The 24226-nt window shown below is 34.9% G+C and overlaps 1 protein-coding gene across 1 annotated transcript in view; it reads left to right on the top strand.

The window, feature by feature from the left end:
* The window catches only part of ANO2 (anoctamin 2), a 214305-nt gene that overhangs the window by 110640 nt on the left and 79439 nt on the right, over nucleotides 1-24226 (top strand). Inside the window, exons 5-7 of the mRNA XM_031938303.1 lie at nucleotides 14810-14921; nucleotides 20663-20720; nucleotides 21152-21252. Coding sequence (XP_031794163.1) covers nucleotides 14810-14921; nucleotides 20663-20720; nucleotides 21152-21252 — 271 coding nt within the window. The remainder of the gene's footprint in view (nucleotides 1-14809; nucleotides 14922-20662; nucleotides 20721-21151; nucleotides 21253-24226) is intronic.

A 24226-nucleotide genomic window follows, 5' to 3' on the forward strand; every position in this document is an offset into this window, starting at 1 on the left:
TCAAACAGAAGAGTCTGATCAATAGTATCAGAAGTTGGAGAGAAGTCAAGAAAGATAATAATTAAGAAAAAGGCCTGAATGAGGTAATGGTAAGCATGCTAGATTAAGAGTTAGAGATCTTGGTTCAATCTTCTTCTTCTTTTTCTTCTTCTTTTTTTTTTTTTTTTTTTTTTTTTTTTTTTTTTTTTTTTTTTTTTTTTTAATACTTCCTGCCTATTTTGAAGCATGGGCATGTCCATTATTCTCTGCAGAATTCAATTATTCATTTGTAAAGTGAGGTAGGTTGAACTAGATGACTTCTGAAGATCCTTTCTTTTGCTCTGAATTAATGTTCCTATGATTCCAATGTATGTAAAAATGCTTTGTGACTATCAAGCTCCATATAAATGTAAACTTATTAATAACCTTAAGTTAATCCACTACACATATTACTGCTACAGCAATGTCTCATTCAATGATATCACTTCAGATACTTAAGTTTCACATCATATGCAAGTTTGCAAACTCATAGCCATTACTTGGAGTAATGACTATGGCAATGGAATCAGGAATGTAGATTTAAATGTGAGTTCATACAAGAGTGTATAACCTCTCGGTGCTTCTGTTTCCTCATCTATGAAATAAAGAGTTTAGAATCCATGACTTCTAAGGCCCTTCCAGCTCTAGTACATCATCTAGGAACTTTGGAGTTCTCATCAAGCCCAGTCCTCTTGTGCTATATGTTTGATGTTTGTTTCTCACAGAAGCTATGGAAAGTCTTATCAACTCTTTCATAAAGAGACAGTAATAGTCTTTATCCTCTTTGAAATATAAAGATTCAAACAGTTCCATCAAGAAGAGCTAAAGGAACTGAGGCTCAGTGAAGGGTTAAATAGCTTCCCCAAGGTCACACAGGTATTCAAGTAGCAGAGTTTGAAGTAAAACTCTGGCTCTGACTTCTTGTCTGGTGGCAGCAGTAGATTAATCATCACTGTTGTTCAAATGGCAGCAATTAAACTTCCCTTGAATTTTCCTATACTATGGTCTCTGAGGAAACAAAGAAGTGAGTGACATGATCCCTCCTGTCAAGGAACTCACAGTTTAGTTAATGAAATAGAAATCACAAGAAAAAAAAAATCAATAACATTTAAAATGTACCACAGAAATACATTTGAGAATATAAACAAACCTGGTGTCCGGGATGCTTACATCTACAAGGCTTCTTGTAGGAAGTGAATTTTGAGCAGGGTTTTGTAATAAGGGAAGAAATTCTAGTTATTACAATCCTGTACCAGAAAACTATATGCATGAAAAATTGAGATCATAACATAGTGAATTAGTTCAAAACTAAAACTGCATTTGAACCAAAACTCGAGTTTTAGACTCTAATTCCAATATTTAGATTTTCTCCAGCTGAAAACAAGGATAGCTGAATTGCTCTAACAGTATCAATCAATGTCAGTCTTCTGGCATTGTTGTGATTTATTTTCTACCCATTGAAGAAGGCAATATGTTATGTTAATACTAATAAGGAGAGAAATAGAGGGTGGGTGGGAGTCAGAATTAATACCAAAGACCCAAGTGGCTTCTGGGACATCAAATAGCTTTTTAAAGAATAATGTTTCAAGGCTCTGGGTGTAAATGGATGGATCTAATTTTCCTCCAAATATGGACAATATGTGTTTTTAGAATAAAGGGTGAAAGTGTTTGTTTGAATGTGGCCCAGGTTTATTGGACTCAGAGTACTAGGGACAAAAGGAGCCATATTCATTATAGCTCCAGTCTGATCAAGAACATACATCCTGAGCAAGCACGCATGTGGGACCATTCAGCTTCCTTTGGGAGAAGAAAGAATAATTTGAGTAAACTAGAAGTTGTATTGAGAAACAGGACTTTTAAAAGAAGTAAAAGACATGTTCTAGGTCATAGATGCCAAAGGGAGAATCTATCCCCAGTGATAGAAAAACACACATTAACATTATCTATGTTGTAGTGTATTTTTATTTGTTTTATTAAACATTTCCCAAGGATATTTTAATCTGATTTGGCTAAGTCATTTAGCAGTGATATCCTTGTTTTTGAGTTTGACATCACTGTTCCAGTGGATGGTAGAATAAGAGGAGGATGTTGGACCCAAGAACCAGAAATCAGAGCAGCAGAAAATCCCAGAGGCTACCTGCAACCACAATTCAATCACTCTACCTCATAGAATCTCAGAATCAGAAGGAATAGATTTAAGGGCATCCAAACTAACCCAAATTTGTACATAAGTCATCATCTATAACATACCAAACTATGGATAACCTAACATTTCCTGATGGCAGGTATGTGGCATAGTAAGAAAAGTCTGGATTTGGAATTGGGAAGTCCTGAGTTCAAATTTGACCTCAAACACTTACTTGCTCTGTAACTCTGAGCAAATCACTAGAATTTTAATTGACACAAATTTCCTCATCTGCAAAATGGGGCTAATAATAACATCTACCTCTCAGGGTTGTTGTGAGGTTCAAATGAAAAAATGTTTATTATGAGTACTTGGTACAGTGCCTTGCACATAGTACTTCCTTAATTAATACTTGTCTCTTTAAAATGGGTGAAGATGTCAGGGCAGCTAGGTGGTACAGTAGATACAGTATCAGCCCAGAAATCAGGAGGACTGAGTATTATCTGTGTTAGGAACTGAATTGGTCAGGAGTGAAAGCATAAGCAAGAGCTCTAAATTTACCATTAAATGAGTTGGCTGGACTATATACTTGCTCTGGCTTGAGGCAGAACCATAAATGCCAATCTTGACCCCTCCTGTTCCTTAATTCAGTAATGTTTCCAGAAACCAGAAACCAGAGATATTGTTTCTTTAGATTGCCTTTAGGCATTTGGGAGAAGGAGACCTGCTTTCATGTGCTCTGATCTTTGTCTATGAACTCATGATTTGTTTGCTTTTTGAATAAGGATAAAGTTGTCCATCTCACCTGTCTTCCTCATGACCAGTAACAACTTGTGTAGGATGCCCTATAGTTAGAGTAACCTGTGACTATGGAAGGAGGTAAAGAACTGATCCATGCAGGATGTGAACCTTTGACTTGATGGATCAATATTGTGACTTTTAAGGGTTTTGCTTGCTTATATTTATTATAGTTTTGGAGTGGTTCACCTAGAAATACCTAGGCATCCTGGTTGGATGTTTCTGAAAGATTTTTAAAACCTTTGGGGAAAGGAGGTGGCAACTTCTTTCCTGTTCATTAGCCTTCAAATATATTTCTCTTTAGTTCTAACCTAAATCTATCCCTTTGCAGTTTAAGCCCATTTCTTCACAAGCCAGATGCCTCAGAGGGGATTAGGCAGAAAGCTTGGGAATCCTGGCATTTGGCCAGGGTGCTAGTAGCTTCAGGTCTCCCATCTCCCAGCCCTTGGGACCATGGATTCCCTCCAGTTAGGAAGCCCTTCAGAACAGCTGGGCCTGACAGGTGTGTCCCAGAAACACCCAAACATATTAAATTCCCACCCCCTCTGCTTGATTCTCTTTTCTACTTTCTTGTGGAAGAAGAGAGTAACCGAGGGGCTGCAAAGAGAACCTTTAAACCCTCTCTCTTCCATCCTCTACTTCCACAGCTGGCTGTCTGATTACACAGCTGGCTCTCTGGCTCCTGCCTGGATATTTCCCTCCCCACAGCACAAACAAGACAACAACATTATAGGGAGAGAAAAGGGGTAGTGGGTTCTCCCTCCTCTGCCCCATCCCCCAAGCATACACACAGAGAAAAACAGAAATAAGACCAGATGGCAGCCCTTAATGCTGTCAGGAAACATTGGTGTTTGTGAAAGCTTGATCTGCCCTCAGGGAAGGGAGCTAGCACCTCATGCTCTTTGACTGACTCACCCACACAGGTTCAGACTTCCCACTCGGTTCCAGTTGAGGTTCCTCCAAAGCCACCCAGGCATGCCTACAATAGGCCACTGACAAGAGGATACTTCTTTACTTGCCCTCTCCCACTCCTAGTAACAACCCAGCTCTGACATTAGTTGGAATAAGGACTTGGAATTGGACCATGACTATCCCATGGGATATCTGATTGATCTATTGGGTTCATTGATGCAATGTTCCTCGAAAATTCTGAATATATTGCAAGTAATACTTTTTCTACTCCAGTGCAAGTGGTATTTCTATGGAGCAGGAAATGCCTTAAGGCATTTTATCACCCTTAGTCCAGTTTAGTTTCTGTCTCTTTATATAATGTAAAATTTTTCAAATCAGCTTACAGAGATTCGCATAGATTCTTATCTACTGTATGTTGTCCTGATTCCAGATCCTGTTTTCTATGTACTGTGCCATCTAGTTATCCTGCCCTTTCCTCTTTGACTGTGGTCATCTCTTCTTTTCATTATCCTAATAGTGGAGGTCTATCAAGAAAACTCCTGATTGTGGGCCTGAAGTCAGGAAGATTCAATTTTCTGAGTTCAAATCTGGCCTCCTACATAGTTACTAGCTACATAACCCCGAACAAGTCACTTAATCACATTTGCCTCATTTATCTTATCTGTAAAATGAGCTGGAGAAGGAATTGGCAAACCATTCCAATATCTTTGCCAAGAAAACACCAAATGGGGTCATGAAGAGTCAAACATTTCTGAAATGACTAAAAAAAAGAGCAAAAAAAAAAAAAAATATATGATTACATTGAAGAACGACATAGGCAATTTTCTCAAGTGGACCTAGTTTTAGGGTTTCCCCAGAAAGATACAGGACATCTGTTAAATGGTCTTTGAAATCACCTGTTCTTTTTCAGAACCAGAGCTGAGTAGTCTTAAAAATGCTGCCCAATGGTCTGGAACAAAGTTTATGCCAAGTGTTTGGCAAAATTAATCTTATACTGCATCGGTCCTGACAGCCAATACTATCAATGTTGTGCTCATTTTCTCCCTTCTGATTTCTGTTCTTTTGGAGTAGGATCATGATGGAATGGGTCAAGAGACTCCACTGCTCTATAGAGCTCAAAGCATTTTTGTTCATATTTGTTTTTAAATTCCATGCTTTCATCTCCTCCATAGTATAAGAAATCCAGGTTACTCTCTCATTCCCTACTCCATAGTAGGCAAGTTTGAACCTTTCTCCTTTCCCAGAAAGTCCAGCAAAGACCATATCATAGCACTCCTGAAAAAGCACAGAAAATCCTGCGCATAAGGTGGAGCCATGCCTCTGATTTAGTGGTATGTCATGGAGATTTGGATTGTTTATTGACAATTCCCATTATTTACGTTGTACATGGACCTTAAAACTCTAGTGTGATTTTTAGAAATGAAACCAATAAATAATAACCAGCCCCTTGATTTATCGGCACAGACAAGGAGTGCACAGACAAGAACAATCATTCTGAACGAACCAAATGCCATTTTCAGTGCACTGTTAGGAAATTCCTGCTCTATTGCTCTGCAATATTGAGAGATATAATTCTGTCCAATTTGAATAGGGTGATAGGAAATAAAATGTAGCAGCTACCTCCATGTCCCAGCCTCTAGATTTGCCTGAATTTCCTTTTTCCCTCAACCTTTCACATCTAGGATCATCCACAGGCTTGGCCCATTTATAACTCAGACCCTCAGGCCAGATTCCTAGTCACTAACATAAATTTGGTTAAATATTCAAATGCCCCCCACATTAATCATATAAAACCAGTAGGCAGATGTTGTTAAGCATTTGGACCTAAATGATACAAGTCATACCAGAAATCTTGAAAATTCATTCATTCAATACCCATACATAGTAGTGCACATCTGGCAATTTTGAACGCATCTGGCAGTAGCTGAAGGCCACCCAGAAGATGCCATCTCCCCTGCCTTATTCATTTAGGGGATGCTTTTTTTTTTTAACTCATTTTGAACACAGACATTATCGAGCTTAGAATCATAAGACTGGAAAGGATCTTTAGAATCAATGGCTAACTTTTCCAAGCCTTTGAGCACCAGAGCTTTGGGATTCACATTCCTTTTCTGCAGATGAGTGGGTAACCAAGCTGATGGAAGGGATTGTGGGTCTTCAGCCCATTAAGAATCTGATGAGTTAAGTATAAAGCAGTAAGATGGGAGGCTGTCGGGTCAGAACTTGAAAAGGCTTAGATCTTTTGGTAACCAAAGTAAACAGATAGAAGTTGTTAACTGGAGTGGGGCACACTGTTAATTATTAAGATAAAATAACCAGCACAAATGATTATTTAAAAAAGGATTGTGGTTACCAGCATTAGTTTGAATTTAGCCATTTGATGCCAAGATCTGTAATAGCCTGAGGTATGGACTGCCTTTGCTTTCCTATCTCATGAGCCTATTTGTGATTATGGGTGTGTCAGGAAGGAAAAAAAAACCACAAAGCTGAGAGATGTTAAGAAATTCACTGTCCAGGGCCTGTTACAGAGAGGCACTGTTTCTATAGCAATCTGGCAGCAGGACCCCACCTCTGGGATAGACTAGCAACAAGATCCCCCCTCTAGGGCCAGCCATTAGAAAGACTCCATTACCATAGCAACCCAATAGCAAGGCCCCACCCTTGGGGCAGGCCAGCAGCTAATCCCCCCATCCAGAGAAAGCCAACAAGGAGGCCCCACCCCCCAATACAAGCCAGAAGGGAAGCCTACCCTCCAGTGAAAGCAAGCAGCCAAGTCCTGAAGCTCAGTGAAATTCCATACTAAGACCCTGAGCCCCAGTACAAAGAGCTTGAGACAATGGAGAGCCAGAGCCAAACTCTCACATAAAACATCCTCACAAAAAAAAGAAAAAAAAATAGCAAAAAAACAAACTAAAACAAAAAAAGAACTCAAATAAAGGGAGTTACTATGGTGACAGAGAAGATCAAAGAATAAATTTACAAGAAGATAATGGTGTCAAAATAGCTACATGTGAAGCTTCAAGGAAAAATTCAATTTGGTTTCAGATACAAAAAGAATTTTTACAAGAGCTTTAAAAAGATTTTAAAAGGGAAATTAGAAAAGAAACAAAAGAAATGAAAGTAATGGCAGAGAATAATGAAAAAAAAAGGTCAGTGGTGTGGGAAAAGATATACAAAAGATCATCAAGGAAAACAAATCCCTAAAAAAGTAGAATTAGCCAAATGGAAAAAGTATCAAAGCTCACTGAAGAAAATAATTCCTTAAAAATGAGAACTGAGCAAGTGGAAGCTAAAGACTCTATGACACATCAAGATATAATAAAACAAAATTTAAAAGAAGTGAAAAAGAAAAATAGAAGAAAATGTGAAATTTCTCCTTGGAAAAATGACCAATTTAGAAAATATATTCAGGAGAGATAATATAAAAATTATTAGACTCCTTGAAAGCCATGATAATAATAATAATAATTTTTAAAAAGGCCTGGACAATATGAAATGGGTAAACTTGCCACCAGTGAAGAAGAAATTAAGACAATTGTTAGGAGTTATTTTACCCAATTATATGCCAATAAATTTGATGATGTAAATGAAATTATCCAGATTAACAGAAGAAGAAATAAAATACTTAAATAACTCATCTCAGAAAAAGAAATTGAACAAGCCATCAATAGATTTCCTATTTTAAAAAATCCCCAGAACCACATGGATTCACAAGTAAATTCTACCAGACATTTAAAATAAATTATTCCCAACAGTATACAAACTATTTGGAAAAAATTAGTGAAGAAGGAGTCCTACCAAATTCCTTTTATGATACAAATATGGTGCTGATACCCAAGCCAAGAAGAGCCAAAACAGAGAAAGAAAATTATAGCCTAATTTCCCTAATAAATATTGATGCTGAAATTTTAAATAAAATATTAGTAAAGATATTACAGCAATACATAACAAAGATCAAGCATTATAAGGTGGGATTTATATCAGGAATTCAGGACTGGCTCAATATTAAGGAAACTATCAGCATAATTATCCATAATAAAAACAACAGAAATCATATGATTATCTCAATAGATTCACAAAAAGTTTTTGACAAAATATAGCAACCATTCCTATTAAAACACTTGAGAAAATAGGAATAAATTAAAGTGATAAGTAATATTTATCTAAAACCATCAGTAAGCATTATCTATAAAGGGGAGAAGCTAGAAGCCTTCCCAGTACAATCAAATATGAGGCAAGACTACCCATTATCACCTCTGTTAATTAATATTGTAATAGAAATGCTAGCTACAGCAATAAGAGAAGAAAAAGAAATTATAGGAATTAGAATAGGCAATGAGGAAATAAAACTATCACTCTTGCAAATGATACATTGTTATACTTAGAAAATACTAGAGAAACAACTAAAAGACTACTTGTAATTATTTACAACTTTAGCAAAGTTACAGGATACAAAATAAACCTACACAAATTATCAGCATTTTTATATCTTACCAACAAAGTCTAGCAACAAGAGAAATTCCATTAAAAATAACTGTAGACAATATAAAATATTTGAAAGTGTTTTATATTGCCAAAACAAAGCCAGAAACTATATTAACACAACTACAAAACTTTTCACATAAATAAAGTCAAATCTAAACAACTGGGAAAATATTCATTATTCATGGATAAGCTGAGCCAATATAATAAAAATGACAATTCTACCTAAATTATTTATTTAGTGTTATGCAAATCAAACTTTCAAAAATTATTCCATAGAGCTAGAATAAATAATAAAATTTATCTGGAAGAATAAAAGCTCAAGAACATCAAAGGAATCAATAAAAAAAAAAAAAGAAAGTAGTCTAGACATACCCTATCTCATATTGTATTTTAAAGTAGTAATAATCAAAACAATCTATCATTGGCTAATCTGATGTAATATAAACCTAAAATCCAAACTTTTGGAATAAAAATCATTATTTAACAATTTATTTAATAAAAACTGCTAGAAAAATCAGGAAGTAGGATAGCAGAAATTAGGTATATAAAAGAAAATACATTGAATATTAATATGATTAATTAAAATATTAAATAATAATAAAATTATTAAATGTTTTTGCACAAACAAAATCAATGCAACCAAAATTGTAAGGAAAGCAGAATTTTTTTAAAGAAAATTCACAACAAACCTCAAATATATAGAGAGCTGAGTTAAATATATAAACATATGTCATTCTTCAAGTAATAAATGATCAAAGAATATTCTTTGTCTGAAATTTTGTCTGAAATGTCTGACAGGAATGCTCATCAATTGAGAAATGACTAAACAAAGAATGTAATGAAATGTTATTATGCTATAAGAAATTATAAGCAGGATCACTTCAGCAAAACCTGGAAAGACATATATGAACTGATGCATAGTGAAATGAACAGAGTCAGAAGAATGTTCTGCACAGTAATAGCAACATTGTTCGATAGAAAACTGTGCATAATTTAACTATTCACAGCAATACAAAGATTCAAGATAATTCCTAAGGATTATGATGAAGCATCCTGTCTCCCAAAAAGGAATTGTTATTGTTTGAATACAGATTGAAACGTACTATTTTTCATTTCTTTCTTTTAATCAGCTTTTCTTGTACAAAATGACTAATATGGAAATGTTTTACAAAATTGTACATAATATTTCAGAGTCTGATTCTTTTTGTACAGCAAAATAACGTTTTGGTCATGTATACTTATCGTGTATCTAATTTATATTTTAATGTACTTAACATCTACTGGTCATCTTGCCATCTGGGGGAGGGGGTGGGGGGTAAGAGGTGAAAAATTGGAACAAGAGGTTTGGCAATTGTTAATGCTGTAAAGTTACCCATGCATATATCCTGTAAATAAAAGGCTATTAAATAAAAAAAATTAAAAACAAAACAAAACAAAACAAAATTGTACATGCATAACCTATATTTGATTGATTACTCTCCCAGGAGAGAGAGAGAAGATTAGAACTGGGAAATCAAAACTTAAAAAAAAAAAATTAATACCAAAAAAAATCCATGTGAACTTTTTCAAACTTTATTTCCCATTTAATTACAATGGTATAATCATATCCCACCCCCTCCCCAATTCTTCACTTCTACTCCTCTAATCTATATGGCTCTCCTTGGCTAAGCAGCCTGGAGATACTTAATACAGTCCAGACTGAGGAATTTCATGTAATAAGTAGGGATTTTTAAAAACTCTTCAACTTAAGCAATGCCTTTTGTGTCACCCATCAGTCATACTCACCATTAAACTGTGGCCTGGACTCATAACCCCAAAATAAGCCCTGGCATAGAGACTTCCAATTCATGGTGATGCTGCTGAGGTTGGAAAGTTAAAAGGTAGCATAAGTTCAACAATGTGATTAGTTGAAGTTGAGCTGTTGTGATCAAGGGATGATTTAGGAAATGCTTTAAGTATGCCATAGGGCACATGGACTGCTCAAAACTTTTAAGTATGGCAATACCAGATTAATGCAATTCAGATAGGAAAAGATGTGAAGGAATAGAAAACCTTTAGGGTAAAGATGTGTCTAAAAGATTAACTTATTGCTTTAGCCTTTCAAACAGATTCATAAGGAAAGGAAACATAGACATTATCTAAGGATTTAAGGCCAGGATAGTTGAGTTTAAGTCCCAGGTAGAAACTTAACTAGCTTTCTCCTCATGTGTAAAATGATAACATTTGTACTATGGAGTGCACTGGGATACATTTAAAATTCAGTGTCCTAAAATATAGCTATTATTATACTTATCTAATGGGAATATTGGAGGAGGCTATTTGGCAAATACTAAAATGGAATATATATATATATATTTATATATGAATGAATAGTAATTAGACTTCTGCCAGGGGAAAATGATTAGAATGATGGAGATCTTTGAATTCATATTATAGAAAGAGAGGTTGAAAGATCTAGGAATGTTTAGTCTAGAAAAGAAATGATGGGGGACATGATACATGACAGGTGTCTTCCAGTATACAGAGGACTCCTAAGGAAGAGGAATTAAAATTATTCTGTTTGGTCCAAAAGAACAAAAGTAGAAGTGGGAAGAATGATGAGAAAAATCAAGTTTGATAGAAAATGTCTTTACTATTAGAACTATTCAAAAATGGAATGGGCTCTTTCAGGATATAGTAGAATCTCCCTTAAAGGAAGTCTTTAAACAAAGACTGGATGACTACTTGTGAAGTACATTGAGGGATGTTCCTTTTCAGATGTAGGGTTGCTACTGAAGTCTAACTTTGTCTGTAAAGCTCTATTTGCTGTGGGACTCCTAATGAGTCTGAATTTATTTATAACTTCAGATCTTTTTCAGATGATTTATTGCCTAGCTTTGCCTTCTCCATTTTGCATTCATTGTATTCATTTTTTAAACCCAAGTGTAAATTTGACATCTATCCTAGTAAATTTCATTTTCTTCAATTGGCTCAACAGTCAAACTGCTGGACTAAGATCTTTTTGACTCCTTATAATGTCATCCAGAATGTTAGCTTTCTCTATCAGCTTTGTGCCACCTGCAAAATTATAAGCAGGACATATAGATACACACACATACCCATATGTATGTGTATATATATACACACGTATTTAATACATATATGCACATTGTATATGCATATACATCTATGTATATATATGTGTATATAATATATCCAAACATACATGTCTCTGTGTGTATATGTATATATCCTGCTTGTAATTTTGTAGATATATTAACATGCACACACATCTCCAAAGTCAGTAATAAAATTGGTAAATAGTACAAGTATAATTTCTTGAGCCCCTTCACTGGAGGCCTCCATCTAAATGCTTAATGACTGCTATAGGTTTGAACTCAGGCATTCAAACAAAATCCAAATTTATCTAATTGTGCCATGCCTACCTCTCTCTGTTTTCCACAAAACTATACTGAAACACTTTATTAATTAAAATCTAAGTAAACTATATTTGTAATATTCCCTGGTATAATATAGTGAAAAAAATATTTATTCTGGTATTTGAAGCCTAAGGTCAAATTATATCTCTGATGCTTGCTTTCTGTGTGACCTTGGGCCAGCTAATTTATCTTATTGTGCTTTAGTTCCCTCATCTGTAAAATGAAAAGTATTAAATAAGAGGATTGGTATATAGGACAGCCTTGGAGGTATATTTATCCTTTTCCCACTTAGATGGTGCATTTTCTCTTTTAATAGTCTTTCAGAAAAAAAAACATCAGATTTGCTGCTTCTTTTAGTGCCTGAAAATGTTGTTCCTTTGTTTCAGGAGATTCAATTGTCAAAGATAGTGTATTTTCATATTATCTCCTTACTTTTCTTTGGAATCAACTCCAAATGCATACACACACACACACACACACACACACACACACACACACAGAGATTTATATTCCATATATATATATATATAGTTAGATAGAATAAAAGATATTCTATCTTTTAAAGTTCAAATATTATCCTCATTGGCAAAAAAAAAAAAAGGAGGAAAAAGAGAATTGAGCTACTATTCTGGTTTCTCTGTGACATCAATTATTATTATTCCACCCCACACACTCTTGTAATAGTGATAACCCTCTCTGATCCTGTTTTATGCCCCCCCCCCAAAAAAAAAAAAAAACCAAAACCTTCCACCATTTTTGCTATCGTTAGCTTCCTTGACATCACTTTTAGCACTCCTGAAATTATTCTTACATGGTCTAAGTCATTGGAAAAACATGGTCTCTTTTCAATTTATCTCTTCATCTTCCTTGTTTTCATCTTCATATGTCTTAAAATTCAAATTGTTTGGTGAGTTTTCTGTATATCTTTAGAGTATGCTTTCAGAATGCCCCTTTTTCCTCCTCAGAGAAATTTTCTGTCTCCTCAAAATAAAGGTTCTTAGCATAGGTTACATGAACTTAAAAAAAAAGATAATTATTTCAATAAAATTGGTTTCTTTTGTACTTCTATGTATTTTATCTTGTACATTTTAAAATATTCTTCTGAGCAGGGGTCCTTAGGATTTCACCAAATAGCCAAAGACACAGATTACCATGATTCTAAAAGTTTAAGAACCTCTGCCTTAAGAACTTCCCATTTTTCCTGAACTAAATTATTCTATAGAATTTTAAGAGATCTACTATTATATATCCTATCTTGAACTAGTTAATTTATTATATTTTTTGAATCCTGCCTGATGTTCTGCTAGGCACATGATGATATTATTTTGTTTTATGTTCCTTTTCTATTTTTCTTTTTTCTTATTCTGTTTTTTTGATAAAATAAAAATAAATAATAATAATAATAAATTAAAAATTAAATACATAATTTTTAAATTTTAAAATAACAGGGGAATTTGGAAATGGAAATTTTTAAAAAAGAATTTTAGGTAATAAAATTTTATCTATTCCTTTTCGTAACCTATGAAATCTGTTTTCTCAAATATAGGGTACCTATTAGACTATACACAGTTTTTCTCTCTTCTATCAAAAACTTTAAGATAGAATAATCATTCTTCCTTAGGGTTCCATCATTTCTACCATAGTAACCAGTTCCTCACTGCTGGTATAAATTAAATCCAGAACAGCATTTCATCTTGTTGCTTCCTCTACCTTTTAAAAAAGGAAATTATCATTAAAGCATGTCAAGAAATTATTCATTGCTCTGCTCTTGGCAGAGAAATAACTCTAGCAGATGTCTGGATTAATTGAAGTTCTCCATCACTTCTCCATCATGCCTCAGTAGAAGACTTATGATTTGTTTCAGAACACCTAATCGTTATCACTTCAGCTTCTGTCTCCATTGAGCTTCAGGCAAATGCTTTTCCTTTGATTTCCTGGCTTTTCTTGACTGAATATGCCTTTTTTAATATGCCTTCTTTCCTTTTGCCTATCTTATTTCATTACACTCGTTCAGGAAGTATTCTGGTAATGAGCCTCATCGTATCTGGTCTTAAAAATATCTGTGAGATCAAATTTGTTTCTTTGGCAAAAGCTCTCTAGTTTTTGCTACTCATTGTTGTTCAGTTGTTTTGGATTATATCCAACTCTTGGTTACTCTATTTGGTGTTTTCTTGGCAGAAATACTGGAATGGTTTTCCATTTCCTTCTCTAGTCCATTTTACAGATGAGGAAACTGTGGCAAACAGAGGAAGCGAATTGGCCAGGGTCACATAGCTAGAAAGTGTCTGAAGTCAGATTTGAACTCGGGAAGATGAGTCTTCCAAACTTTTACCAGTCTGTCTTCTGCACTGTCTAGTTACTCAGTACTTTTTGTTACTCATACTTCATGCATTTTTCTCTCCATTTTCTTTTTTGCTATTTTATAAGGGGATTTTTAAAATAATTATCCACCATGCTCCTCAGTAAGATATTATAAACAAGTTTATACTCTAAATCAGCATTGTCCTTAGCTGATGTTTCACTCCAATTGGCAAGAACCTCAGTTTCTTAAGCTCTAATCCCCTTGTTGATGTGATTAATTTATGTCAATTAACCTTTCCTAGTCAGTCAAGTATTTTTTAGCACTTATTATATGTTGGGAACTGGTAATTACTTTTATTGGTTTCTCTTCTTTTGTCCATTTTTTTCCCTATTTAAAAAAAAAAAAAACATAAATAGCTTATTTCAGTCAGGTTGGAGCACACCATTTATTAATTTTTAGTATTTTTTAAATTTTGTATATAAATATTAACACATGTATACACATATGTTCCCTCAAAAGAACCTCTTGAAATATAAGGTGCGAATATCTATGGGTGCAAATGAGGAAACTGAGACTTATGTAGGTAAAGTACTTTTCTTGCAGTCACAAAAACTACAAAGGACCAGAGCCATGATTCAAACCCAACTCCCCAATCTGACTTTAGCACTATTTCCTATTGTGGGTTGAGAGAGAGGAAGTGGGGATGCCCTCGTTCTCACCACCCTGCTCAGGTTTGTTCTTTTTTTGCAGAGGTACCGAAAACAGAACAGACCTTCGAGGAGCGGCTGATCCTCAAAGCTTTCCTGCTGAAGTTCGTTAATGCCTATTCCCCAATTTTCTACGTGGCCTTTTTCAAAGGGAGGTAGGCATTGTTGGGTTCAGAGGGATGTTTATTCTCCAATAAGTTCCACCATACTTCTCCACAGGGCTGTGCATCCCACTGGGGAGTGAAAGTAGCCAATATCTAGTACCCTCTTGGGCTGTTCCTCCTATGGAGATATGTTGAAGTGGCTGCTCAGTTTCTCTGGGTTACATTCAAAATGGGGAGAATAATATTTAAACTGCCCAGAGTCAAATGAGACAATGTTTCCTTTGTTTCTTTGGATGGCACCCACATTTTCCCCATCACCCAAACTTGAAACTTAAGAATCATCCTTGTTTCCTTTCTCTTGTCTCTTACATCCAGTCAGTTGACAAGTTCTGTCAGTTCTACTTGGAAGCAGCATAGTGGAAAGTATGCACTTTAAGTAAAGAAAGCCTTGGACTTAATTCCTGTCTTTGATTAGAACTAGCTGTGTAACCAAGAATATACTTAAATTTCTCTGGATTTCAATTTTTCCTTTAAAAATTGTTTCTTTCTAAAGTAACAGATGTTAGGCTGTCACTACTACTACCCTCATAATTTAAAAAAAAAATCAAAACCAAAATCTTCCCTCTCCTTCTCACAAAACAAATTCCCATTTTTTTTTTTGTTGTTGTTACTTAGTTGTTTTAGTCATGTCCTATTATTCATGACCCACTTGTGGTTTTCTTGGTAAAGATAGTAGAGTGGTGTGCTATTTCCTTCTCTGAATCATCCTACAGATGAAGAAACTGAGGCAAACAGAGTTAAATGACTTGCCCAAGGTCACATAGCTTGCAATTATCTGAGCAGATTTGAAGTCAAGTCTTCTTGACTATAAGCCTAGTGTTCTATTCACTGTGCCATGTATATTTGTATCCCAAACATTGTATCCCTATTTCTGCATTTTAATACACCTTTCTGTCAGTAAGGCAAGTGGCATGTTTCATCTTCATTCTTTTGGACTCATAGTTTATCATTGTATTGGTCAGATTTCTTAAAGTCTTTCCAAGTTGCTTTCTCTTTCATAATATCATTGCAAACACTGTTAATTTCTCCATTTCTTATTGAACGTTAATATTCCATTAGACTAAAAAAAAATCAGTTTATTTAGCCAATTCTCAATAGGAGGAAAAATCCTTAACTTTTCAGTTTTGGGTTATCACAAAAGAAGCTTCTCTCATATTTTTATCTGCATATATCCCTTTTCTCTTCGTTTGATTTCCTTAGGGTATAGACCAAGTAGTAGGGTAGTTGGGTATATACAGAGGATATTCACAGGTTGGTGCTTTTCTGGTCATAATTGCAAGTTGCTTTCCAAAATGTCTGGATCAGTTCACAGCCTACCGACATGGCACTAATATACTTATGTTCCCATTGCCCCAATAAGTTTCTTTATTTGTAAAGGAAGACTGGTAATATGTACTATATAGTAAGTATGGTAATTTTATCCTTACAATGGATCAGATTAGATAATGCATAGAAAGTTTTTTGATAGCTATAAACATCAAAGAGCTATAAAAATGTCAGCCAGTTTTATTATTCTACTTTCAATAAAAATTCTCCTTTTCATTCTTAACACAGCCATTGTAGTTTAGCCCTACCAGTTTTCTTGTTACATAATTATAATAACAGTCTTTTAATGGTTTTTCTGCCTCCCTTCTGCATCTTCTTCAATTCATCCTTGACACAATTGTCTGAATTGTCTTTAATATATTTTTCTTGAAAACTTTCACTGTGTATTGTCTATTGAACAGAAGTTTAACTGATACTTGGTTTTATACCATGATCTCATATTGCTCCCCTTTATCTAGTCTAAGTTCCAGTCAAAGTATTTTCAACATACTCTCTCCTATATCTTTACATCTGTCTATGCTAATGTTCAGATATATTTACATCTCTTTGTGATTCACTGACAGTCTGAAATCAAATTCCCCTTCTTAGGGCCTCTATCCTCTGCTGCCCCCAGATGTCAGCCGAAAGAAGGTTTCCTGGATGAGGAATATTAATTTATTCAACAAGCATTTATTTAATAATTGTGTTGGGGTTCTGCTGCATTAGTAGATGAGATTTCTCTTACTCTCCAAATGATCCCAAGGGATCTGGCCTCTGCCCTTCCTTCCGTTGGGACTCCCTGGGAGCTGTAAGACTCACTGGGAGCATGGTCTAAATCAAGATTCAAGTGGGAAACTAAAAATCAGGTCCTCATCAAAGGCACCAATTCACAAAGGCAACTAAGCTAGGCCAGGCAAGTCACTATGAATGGAGCATGAGACCAGAAAGTCTGAAGTCAGTAAGAGGCTCATATAGAGAAAGGAAAACAACAACACAGCTATTTCTTATGTTTCCTAGGCTCTATCTCTCCCCATTTTCTCTTCCAGAAATTTTGAGATCCTGTTCAGAAAAAGGGAATAAAACCTTCTTCATCTAGCTTTTGTATTTCATAGAAGGAAGAAATTATGAAGCATAAGGAATTGCAGTTTCTGATTGATCCTTATAATGGATCAGATTAAATAAGGTATAGAAAATTCTTTGATAGTTTGAAACTGTTTCCAGTAATCTCTAGAACACATTTATACATTTTTCCTTTCTGGAAAATTGATGTTTCTACAAAAAGTGATATTATTTGTATAGTCAGCTGTTAGTGCTACTAACTAAGGGACAAAGAAACACAAGCAGTACAAACCATTGGAGAATACAAATAATTTGTTGCCTTGACCAGGAATCTTAGTTTGGGAAGTGGTTGTACTATGCAAGCAGCCTGAGTGATAAGGTAAGGAGAAGGACATGATTCATAAAGAGTATTGGGTAACATAGTCAAGGAAGGAGGGAATAAATACTGGTTTTCATGAAAATTGAACCTGAAGATCATTAACTTTCTCCCTCCTAACATTACTTTGGATTTATTTACTTATATATGTATTCTTTTCCCAGTCCAGTAGAAGAGAGTGTAAGCTATTTAAAGGCAATGATTATTTTATTTTGTTATTTCATTTCTTTTCATTTTTGCATCTCTAGCAAAAACTAGGGCATAGGATCTTGCACAGAGTGGACACTAAAAAATTGATGATTAAGTGATTAAAACTAGAGTCAAAATGCTGAGGAAACTACAAAAGTAAAAGGTGGTATTCAAGAGATGAAAAACAGTTTTAATGTGTCAATGAAGTGGAGTAATTCTGAAGAAGTGATGGAATCACATAAAGTCAGAGTTGATCATAGCAAATAACAAGTAAATTCATTTTGGAGCAGAGCATGCATTGTTCAGTTGTTCAGCTCTTCATGATTGCAAGAACTATAGTCCCCCTGTACTGTCCATGGAATTTTCTTGACAAAGATAGTGGAGTGGTTTGTCATTTCCTTCTCCAAAAAATTAAAGCAAACAGAGGTAATTTACTTGTCCAGAGAAACCCAGCTAGTAAGTGTCTGAGATCAGATTTTAATTCAGGTCTTTCTGGTTTGAAGCCAAACACTTCTATGGAGCAACATAATTGCTTCATAATGTGCATGAGGGAGAATAATGTACTATCACTCTGGAATGGTATGCTGGAGCCAAATTGTAAAGGTCTTTTATGTCAAATAGAGGAATTTGAATTTTATACCAAGAGCAATGGGGAGCCATTGAAGTTTATTGAGTAAGGAAATGTTGTTACTACAGTTGTACTTTAGGAATATTATTGAAAGTTATGTTAATTCACTGTTCCCAGCCTTGCTTGTCAATCAGTTGGGAAAGATGATGAATCTGCAGGTTTTTGCATTACCTGCTCTTTGTCATGTACCCCTACCTGTGATGTTTGTACCCCTATCTGCAAATTGTCACACACTTAGATTCTTGAGGAGGAACTGAGGTGCAAGGGCCCAATCTCTTTTACTGACATTGACTTCTCTGAATTATCTTTATCTTAAGAAAGTTATCAATAAAAGCAATTGAAGACATCACTTACCTCCCATGAATGGCCTGTCAATTTATCACTATTTTACTTAGAATAAATTCTTTTTAATTTTTTGTTCTGAATTCTGCCTCATTAGTCAGGGTGAAAGCCCAAAGAATTTTCCTTTCAACAATACAATTTTGGCAACTCTGTTGAAATGAATTTAAGGAGACCATTTAGTAAATGTTTATAGTAGTCTAGATGAAAAATGATAAGGGACTAGACTAGAAGAGTTGTGATATGAATAGAAAGAAGGAAATAGATGTCAGAATTTTTAAGTAGTTAGAATCAAGAAGCCTTGGCAATCAGATATTGGTGCAAGTGAGGTGGAGGGATGAATGAATGAAAGTGGAATATCAAGGATGCCTTCTGGGTTATGAACCTATATAACTGAAAGAATGATATTTCCCTGAGTGAATTAATTCTTTTAGTGTAACTGATAACTGAAAAAGAATCATGCTCCATACCACTTTTTAACATCAAAATGCAATGCAAATGACAATTTAAGTTATTTTCTTTTCTCAAAATGATGGGGTACTCACTTGGCTCCATGGAAATCCCTTCTACTGATGGACAGCCATAATTGCTAGGAAGTTTCTCTTTTTTATCCATTCCAGATTTGCCTTTCTGCACCTTCCAAAGATTTCCCTTAGCTTTGCCTTTTGTGGCCAAGCAGAATAAATCTAGATTTTTCCTCCATGTTCAGATACTAAAGAAAACTATGATATGTACCCCAAGTCTTCTTTACTCCAAGTTAGATCCATCCAATTCTTTCAACTGATCATTACACAATATAGTTTTTAGTTCTTTTGTTTCCCTGTTTACTTTCCTCTATTCTATAATATTTAATGACTTTTCTAAAATGTAGTTTCAAGAACTAAACAAAATATTCCCAATAGTTTGGCTAAGATAAAATACAAACAGATAATCCTGCAAGTAGTTCTGGATACTGTGATTCTATTAATTCAATCTAAAGTTATATTGAGATTTTTTTTGGAGGCCATATAATAGTCTATTGTTATCATCCTTTCAGTTCATTAAAAAAATAAGCTTGTTTTCTCATGAACAGTTATTTTTCCTTCTTTTCTTCATCTCTAATTGGTAGGCAAGTGTCATGAGTTCTATCTTCGTAGAATCTCCGAACTGTTGGGTTGTCTTATTCACATGACCAGCATCTTTGTCCTTATCACCTTTTACCTATACTGTTGGTATTGCCTTCTTCTGGTGTGACTGATTCCAACTTCCCTTCTCTCCAATCTATTATCCATACAGTAATCTTTCTAAAATTTATATCTACCCATACCACTTTGTTGATCAAGAAGTTATAATGGTTCCCTATTGTTTCCAAATATATTACACATCATCTTCACTTTAGACATTCTATATTTCATCCAAATTGATCTGCTTGCTACTTCTAGAAATTTTATAAGGTATAGAATTGCAAAGGATCTCATAGTCCATCAAATCTACCCCTTCACTTTATAGCAGAGGTTTGTTTGAACTCATGATCTCTGACTCCAGAGAAAGTATTTTTTTCTATTATGAAATGCTTCCCCCAAAGGTCATGAATTTTGTAAATAGTGGAGCCAGAACTCAGACCTAACTTCAGTCCCCAAATCTTATGCTTTCTGCATCACACCAAAAATGCCTGGCCTCCAGATTAATCTACCTGTTATTAAGATTGGTCTGTATTTATCCCTTTTCTCATGGATATTTATGCTGAAATTACAAAGAAAGACATTGTAAGGAGGTAATTTCATAGATGAATCATGTCCTCTAACAATATAGTTATCCTTTCCCTTCCCTCATTGTTGTCTTGTTTCTTAATTTTAGGTTTGTTGGCAGACCTGGGAGTTATGTCTATGTGTTTGATGGTTACCGAATGGAAGAGGTAAGTGACATTATTATGACCCTCATCTAAGAGCATAGATAGATTGATCGAAGATTTTATTAAGTACTTAATATGTGTCAGGTGTTGTTGCTAAAAGACACTTTCAGTCTTAAGAGCTTACACTATCACAGGGGAATATAAAACATAAAGAGAAGCAGAAAAGGGGGGGAAGCATGGGTTAACTATGACACCCCTACTATGATATGGCCAGAGATTTCCAGAAGGCACTGGAAAAGCCTAGAGTAACTAATCCTATCAAAACCCAGGATGGCTCCAGAATAGAATCCTAGCTAAGTTAGACAAAACAATGACCCTGATCAAGTGCACCCAGAATGGCTGGAGATTCTAGGGAATTCAGGACATCCTCATCCCACTTGCATTATGTTTCTGTATCTCCTTTTCCATAAACCCTTTTTTGTTTGCTCTCATAGTGTGCTCCAGGGGGCTGCCTTATGGAGCTCTGCATTCAACTCAGCATCATCATGTTGGGGAAACAGCTCATCCAGAACAACATCTTTGAGATTGGTGTTCCGTAAGTATCAATCCTTTCAGCTCATCTTTTTTCCAACATCTTTGCTGAGTAAGATGACCACAGATGCAATAAGTTGAGCATATTCCGTTTTGTAATGTTTCCTGGATTGCCTATTATATGCAGAAACTAATAGGGATGCAAAGATTAAATGAGATACATTCTCTGTCCTCAGAAAACTTAAAATGGAGAAGAACAAAGAGAATTGTTTTGGATAGGGAGGCAGGATAAGACATACAAATAAGTAGAAAACAATGTAGGACCTGGTAAGGAATTACAAGGACACAGAATGCTCTGTTAAATCAGAAAAATGAAAATATTTATTTCAAACTGGGGTAGGGCACAGATCAGGGAATATCAATATGGAGGAAGTGGCATTTGATCTGGGTTTTACAAGTGAGTAAATATTATCATAGTATTTATATATTGCATAATGAGCATTGGAATTGAATCAGTAAACTTGAGATCCAGTCCCTGGTTGGACGTTCATTGGTTGTTAAATTATATTGGGCATATCTGACTTTGTTTCCTCATTTGTAAAACAGGATTACTACACAGACTACCAATCTAAAGGGCATTGGTAAGACCCTTAAATTGCTAAATAAATGTGATCTGTTATTATTTTAGTTTGAATTTCAATAGGCAATGATAAGGTATGAAGGAGGGCAATTCAGACTCATGAGCAGAGATACAGATGTTAAAAAATGTAGGGCATTTAATGGAACATTGAGTAATCCAGTGTATATTATTGCTTTCTAAAGTGTGTGGTATATGGGGTAATGTGATATGAAGCTACACAAGGAGAATCATGAATTTAGATTTTAAAAGTCTTTCAATGCCTAGCTAACAGGAGGCATTGAAAGTTTAAGGATATGGCACTGACATGACCAGATCTGTGTATAAGGAAAATTAATTATGAAGATACTAAAGCTTTAGGGAATTTCCAAGACCTCTTCAGGCTGTTGCTGCTCCTCCCTCCCTACTTTTAAAAGTACAAAATGTGGAATTAATCCACATAGTCAGAGGGCAAGTGTACTTCTCTCCCAGAAAGAGTTCTATTCTCAGTCTGTCCCTCTTCCCTCATCTTCTTGTGCCCTGGATAACCAGGTCAACTGTATGTTTAATAACTTGAAGATGTTTTTGAACTGGGACCTGATGGAGGTATCAAAAAACAATAGAACAACAAGGTTTATTCAATTTGGATTTTAAGTGTCTACTGATTGGAAAACATTATGTTAGATACTGGGGAAACAAACAAACAAAGATCCCTGCCTTCAAGGAGCTAACATTCTACTGAAAATGTAAACATATTAGTAGCAAAAAGTGATTTTAAAATGAAGAGATTATTAACGACTAGAGATATCAAAGGGGTATTCTTATAGGGGGTACAACTGAACTGAACATTAAAAGAGAAAGAAAATAAAACCCAGTAAGATGTAAAGGGAATGAAGGAATGTGTGAGGAATCAGAAGAGGGGATGATGAGATAGACTGCACAATGTCTAGAGAGTGTATAATGGGTAGTAGCACTATGATATAAGTCTGGAAAGGGAGGCTGGAGCCCGCTTCTGGGAAAGCTTTAAATACCAAGTCAAAGAGTTTATTTGTTATTCTAGTGGCAGCAGGAAGTCACTAAATGTTTCTGAATAGAAGAATGATATCTTTAAAGATAATCTTTGAAAAGATTATTTTGGCAGCTATGTGGAAGATGAATTGGACGGGAGAAAATAATTTCAATCACAATAATAGCTAGTATGTATATCTTTTTTTGGCAAAATGCTTTACAAATATTATCTCATTTATCTTCATAAAAATCTTGAGAGATAGGTATTAGTATTATCCCTGTTTTACAGATGAGGAAACTGAAGCTGAGAGAAGTTAAATATTTGCTTAGAATGGCACAACTAATTAATTGTCTGAGTCTATATTTGAACTCACGTCTTTTTGACTCTGGGTGTAGTACTCTTATCTACTTTACCACTTAGAGAAGTAAGAAGGATCTTAAGTAAGCTAGTAACTGTGGAGAAGAGAGAAAAAAATAGATATGAGTTAATGTTCAGGTAACTGATAAGAACTGGAAACAAATTGTTTATGAAGCATGGAGATACAAGAGTACAAGATAATCCCAAGATTATGAAGGCTTTCTCAATAGAATTTGAAAGATTTAAAGGAGTATCTTTAGAAGTTTTAGGAGAAAAGATACTGAATTGCATCTTAAATGTCTTTAATTTGAGTTGCTCATGGCATATTCAGGAAGAGACATGGCAGGCTGTTGACAATGAATGGTTGGAATTTCAAAGGATTAAGGCCTGGCATACAGATTTAGGAGGCATCAAGGCTAAGATGAGACATAAACCCAAAAGATTTGTTGATATACCAATAGAGAGTATGTAGAGAAAGAAGAAAAGAGAGGCAGAATCTTAAAATGAGGAGATAGATGATGATCCAATAAAGGCCATTGAAAAGTGTCAGTAAGAAAAGAATTGAGAAAAGTCACTGTTGAGAAAGTCAAGGAAAAAGAATATTCAGGAAAATGAGATGTTCAACAGTGAAGAGAGGTTAAGAAGCATGAGGATTGAGAAAGAACTACAAGATTTAATAGTCAAATTTTCATTTAAACTTGGAAATAGCTATTTTGATCAAGTTATAGGATTGGAAGCCATTTATAAAAGATTAAAAATGAGTGGAAAATAACAAAGTAGAGGCAATGAACATTTCATGGCTTTCTCTAGGAATTTTTTTTAAAGAGATAAGAGATGTAGAACAGAAAATTATGATTAAAGAAAGGGACTTTAATTCTGGATCTTAGACACAGAATAGTTATGGATGATGGTAAGAACTAGCATGACTCTTTCTTGGTTTGGTTGAGGAAGAGTGCTGATCAGTCAGTCAGCAATTGCTGGATTTGTACCAGGCATTTTGATAAGGGCTTTTTTTGTTATTCAGTCCTTCAGTTATGTCTGACTCTTCATGATTCT

The sequence above is a fragment of the Sarcophilus harrisii genome, chromosome 5 (assembly GCF_902635505.1).
Source record: "Sarcophilus harrisii chromosome 5, mSarHar1.11, whole genome shotgun sequence".
Classification (NCBI taxonomy): Eukaryota; Metazoa; Chordata; class Mammalia; order Dasyuromorphia; family Dasyuridae; genus Sarcophilus; species Sarcophilus harrisii.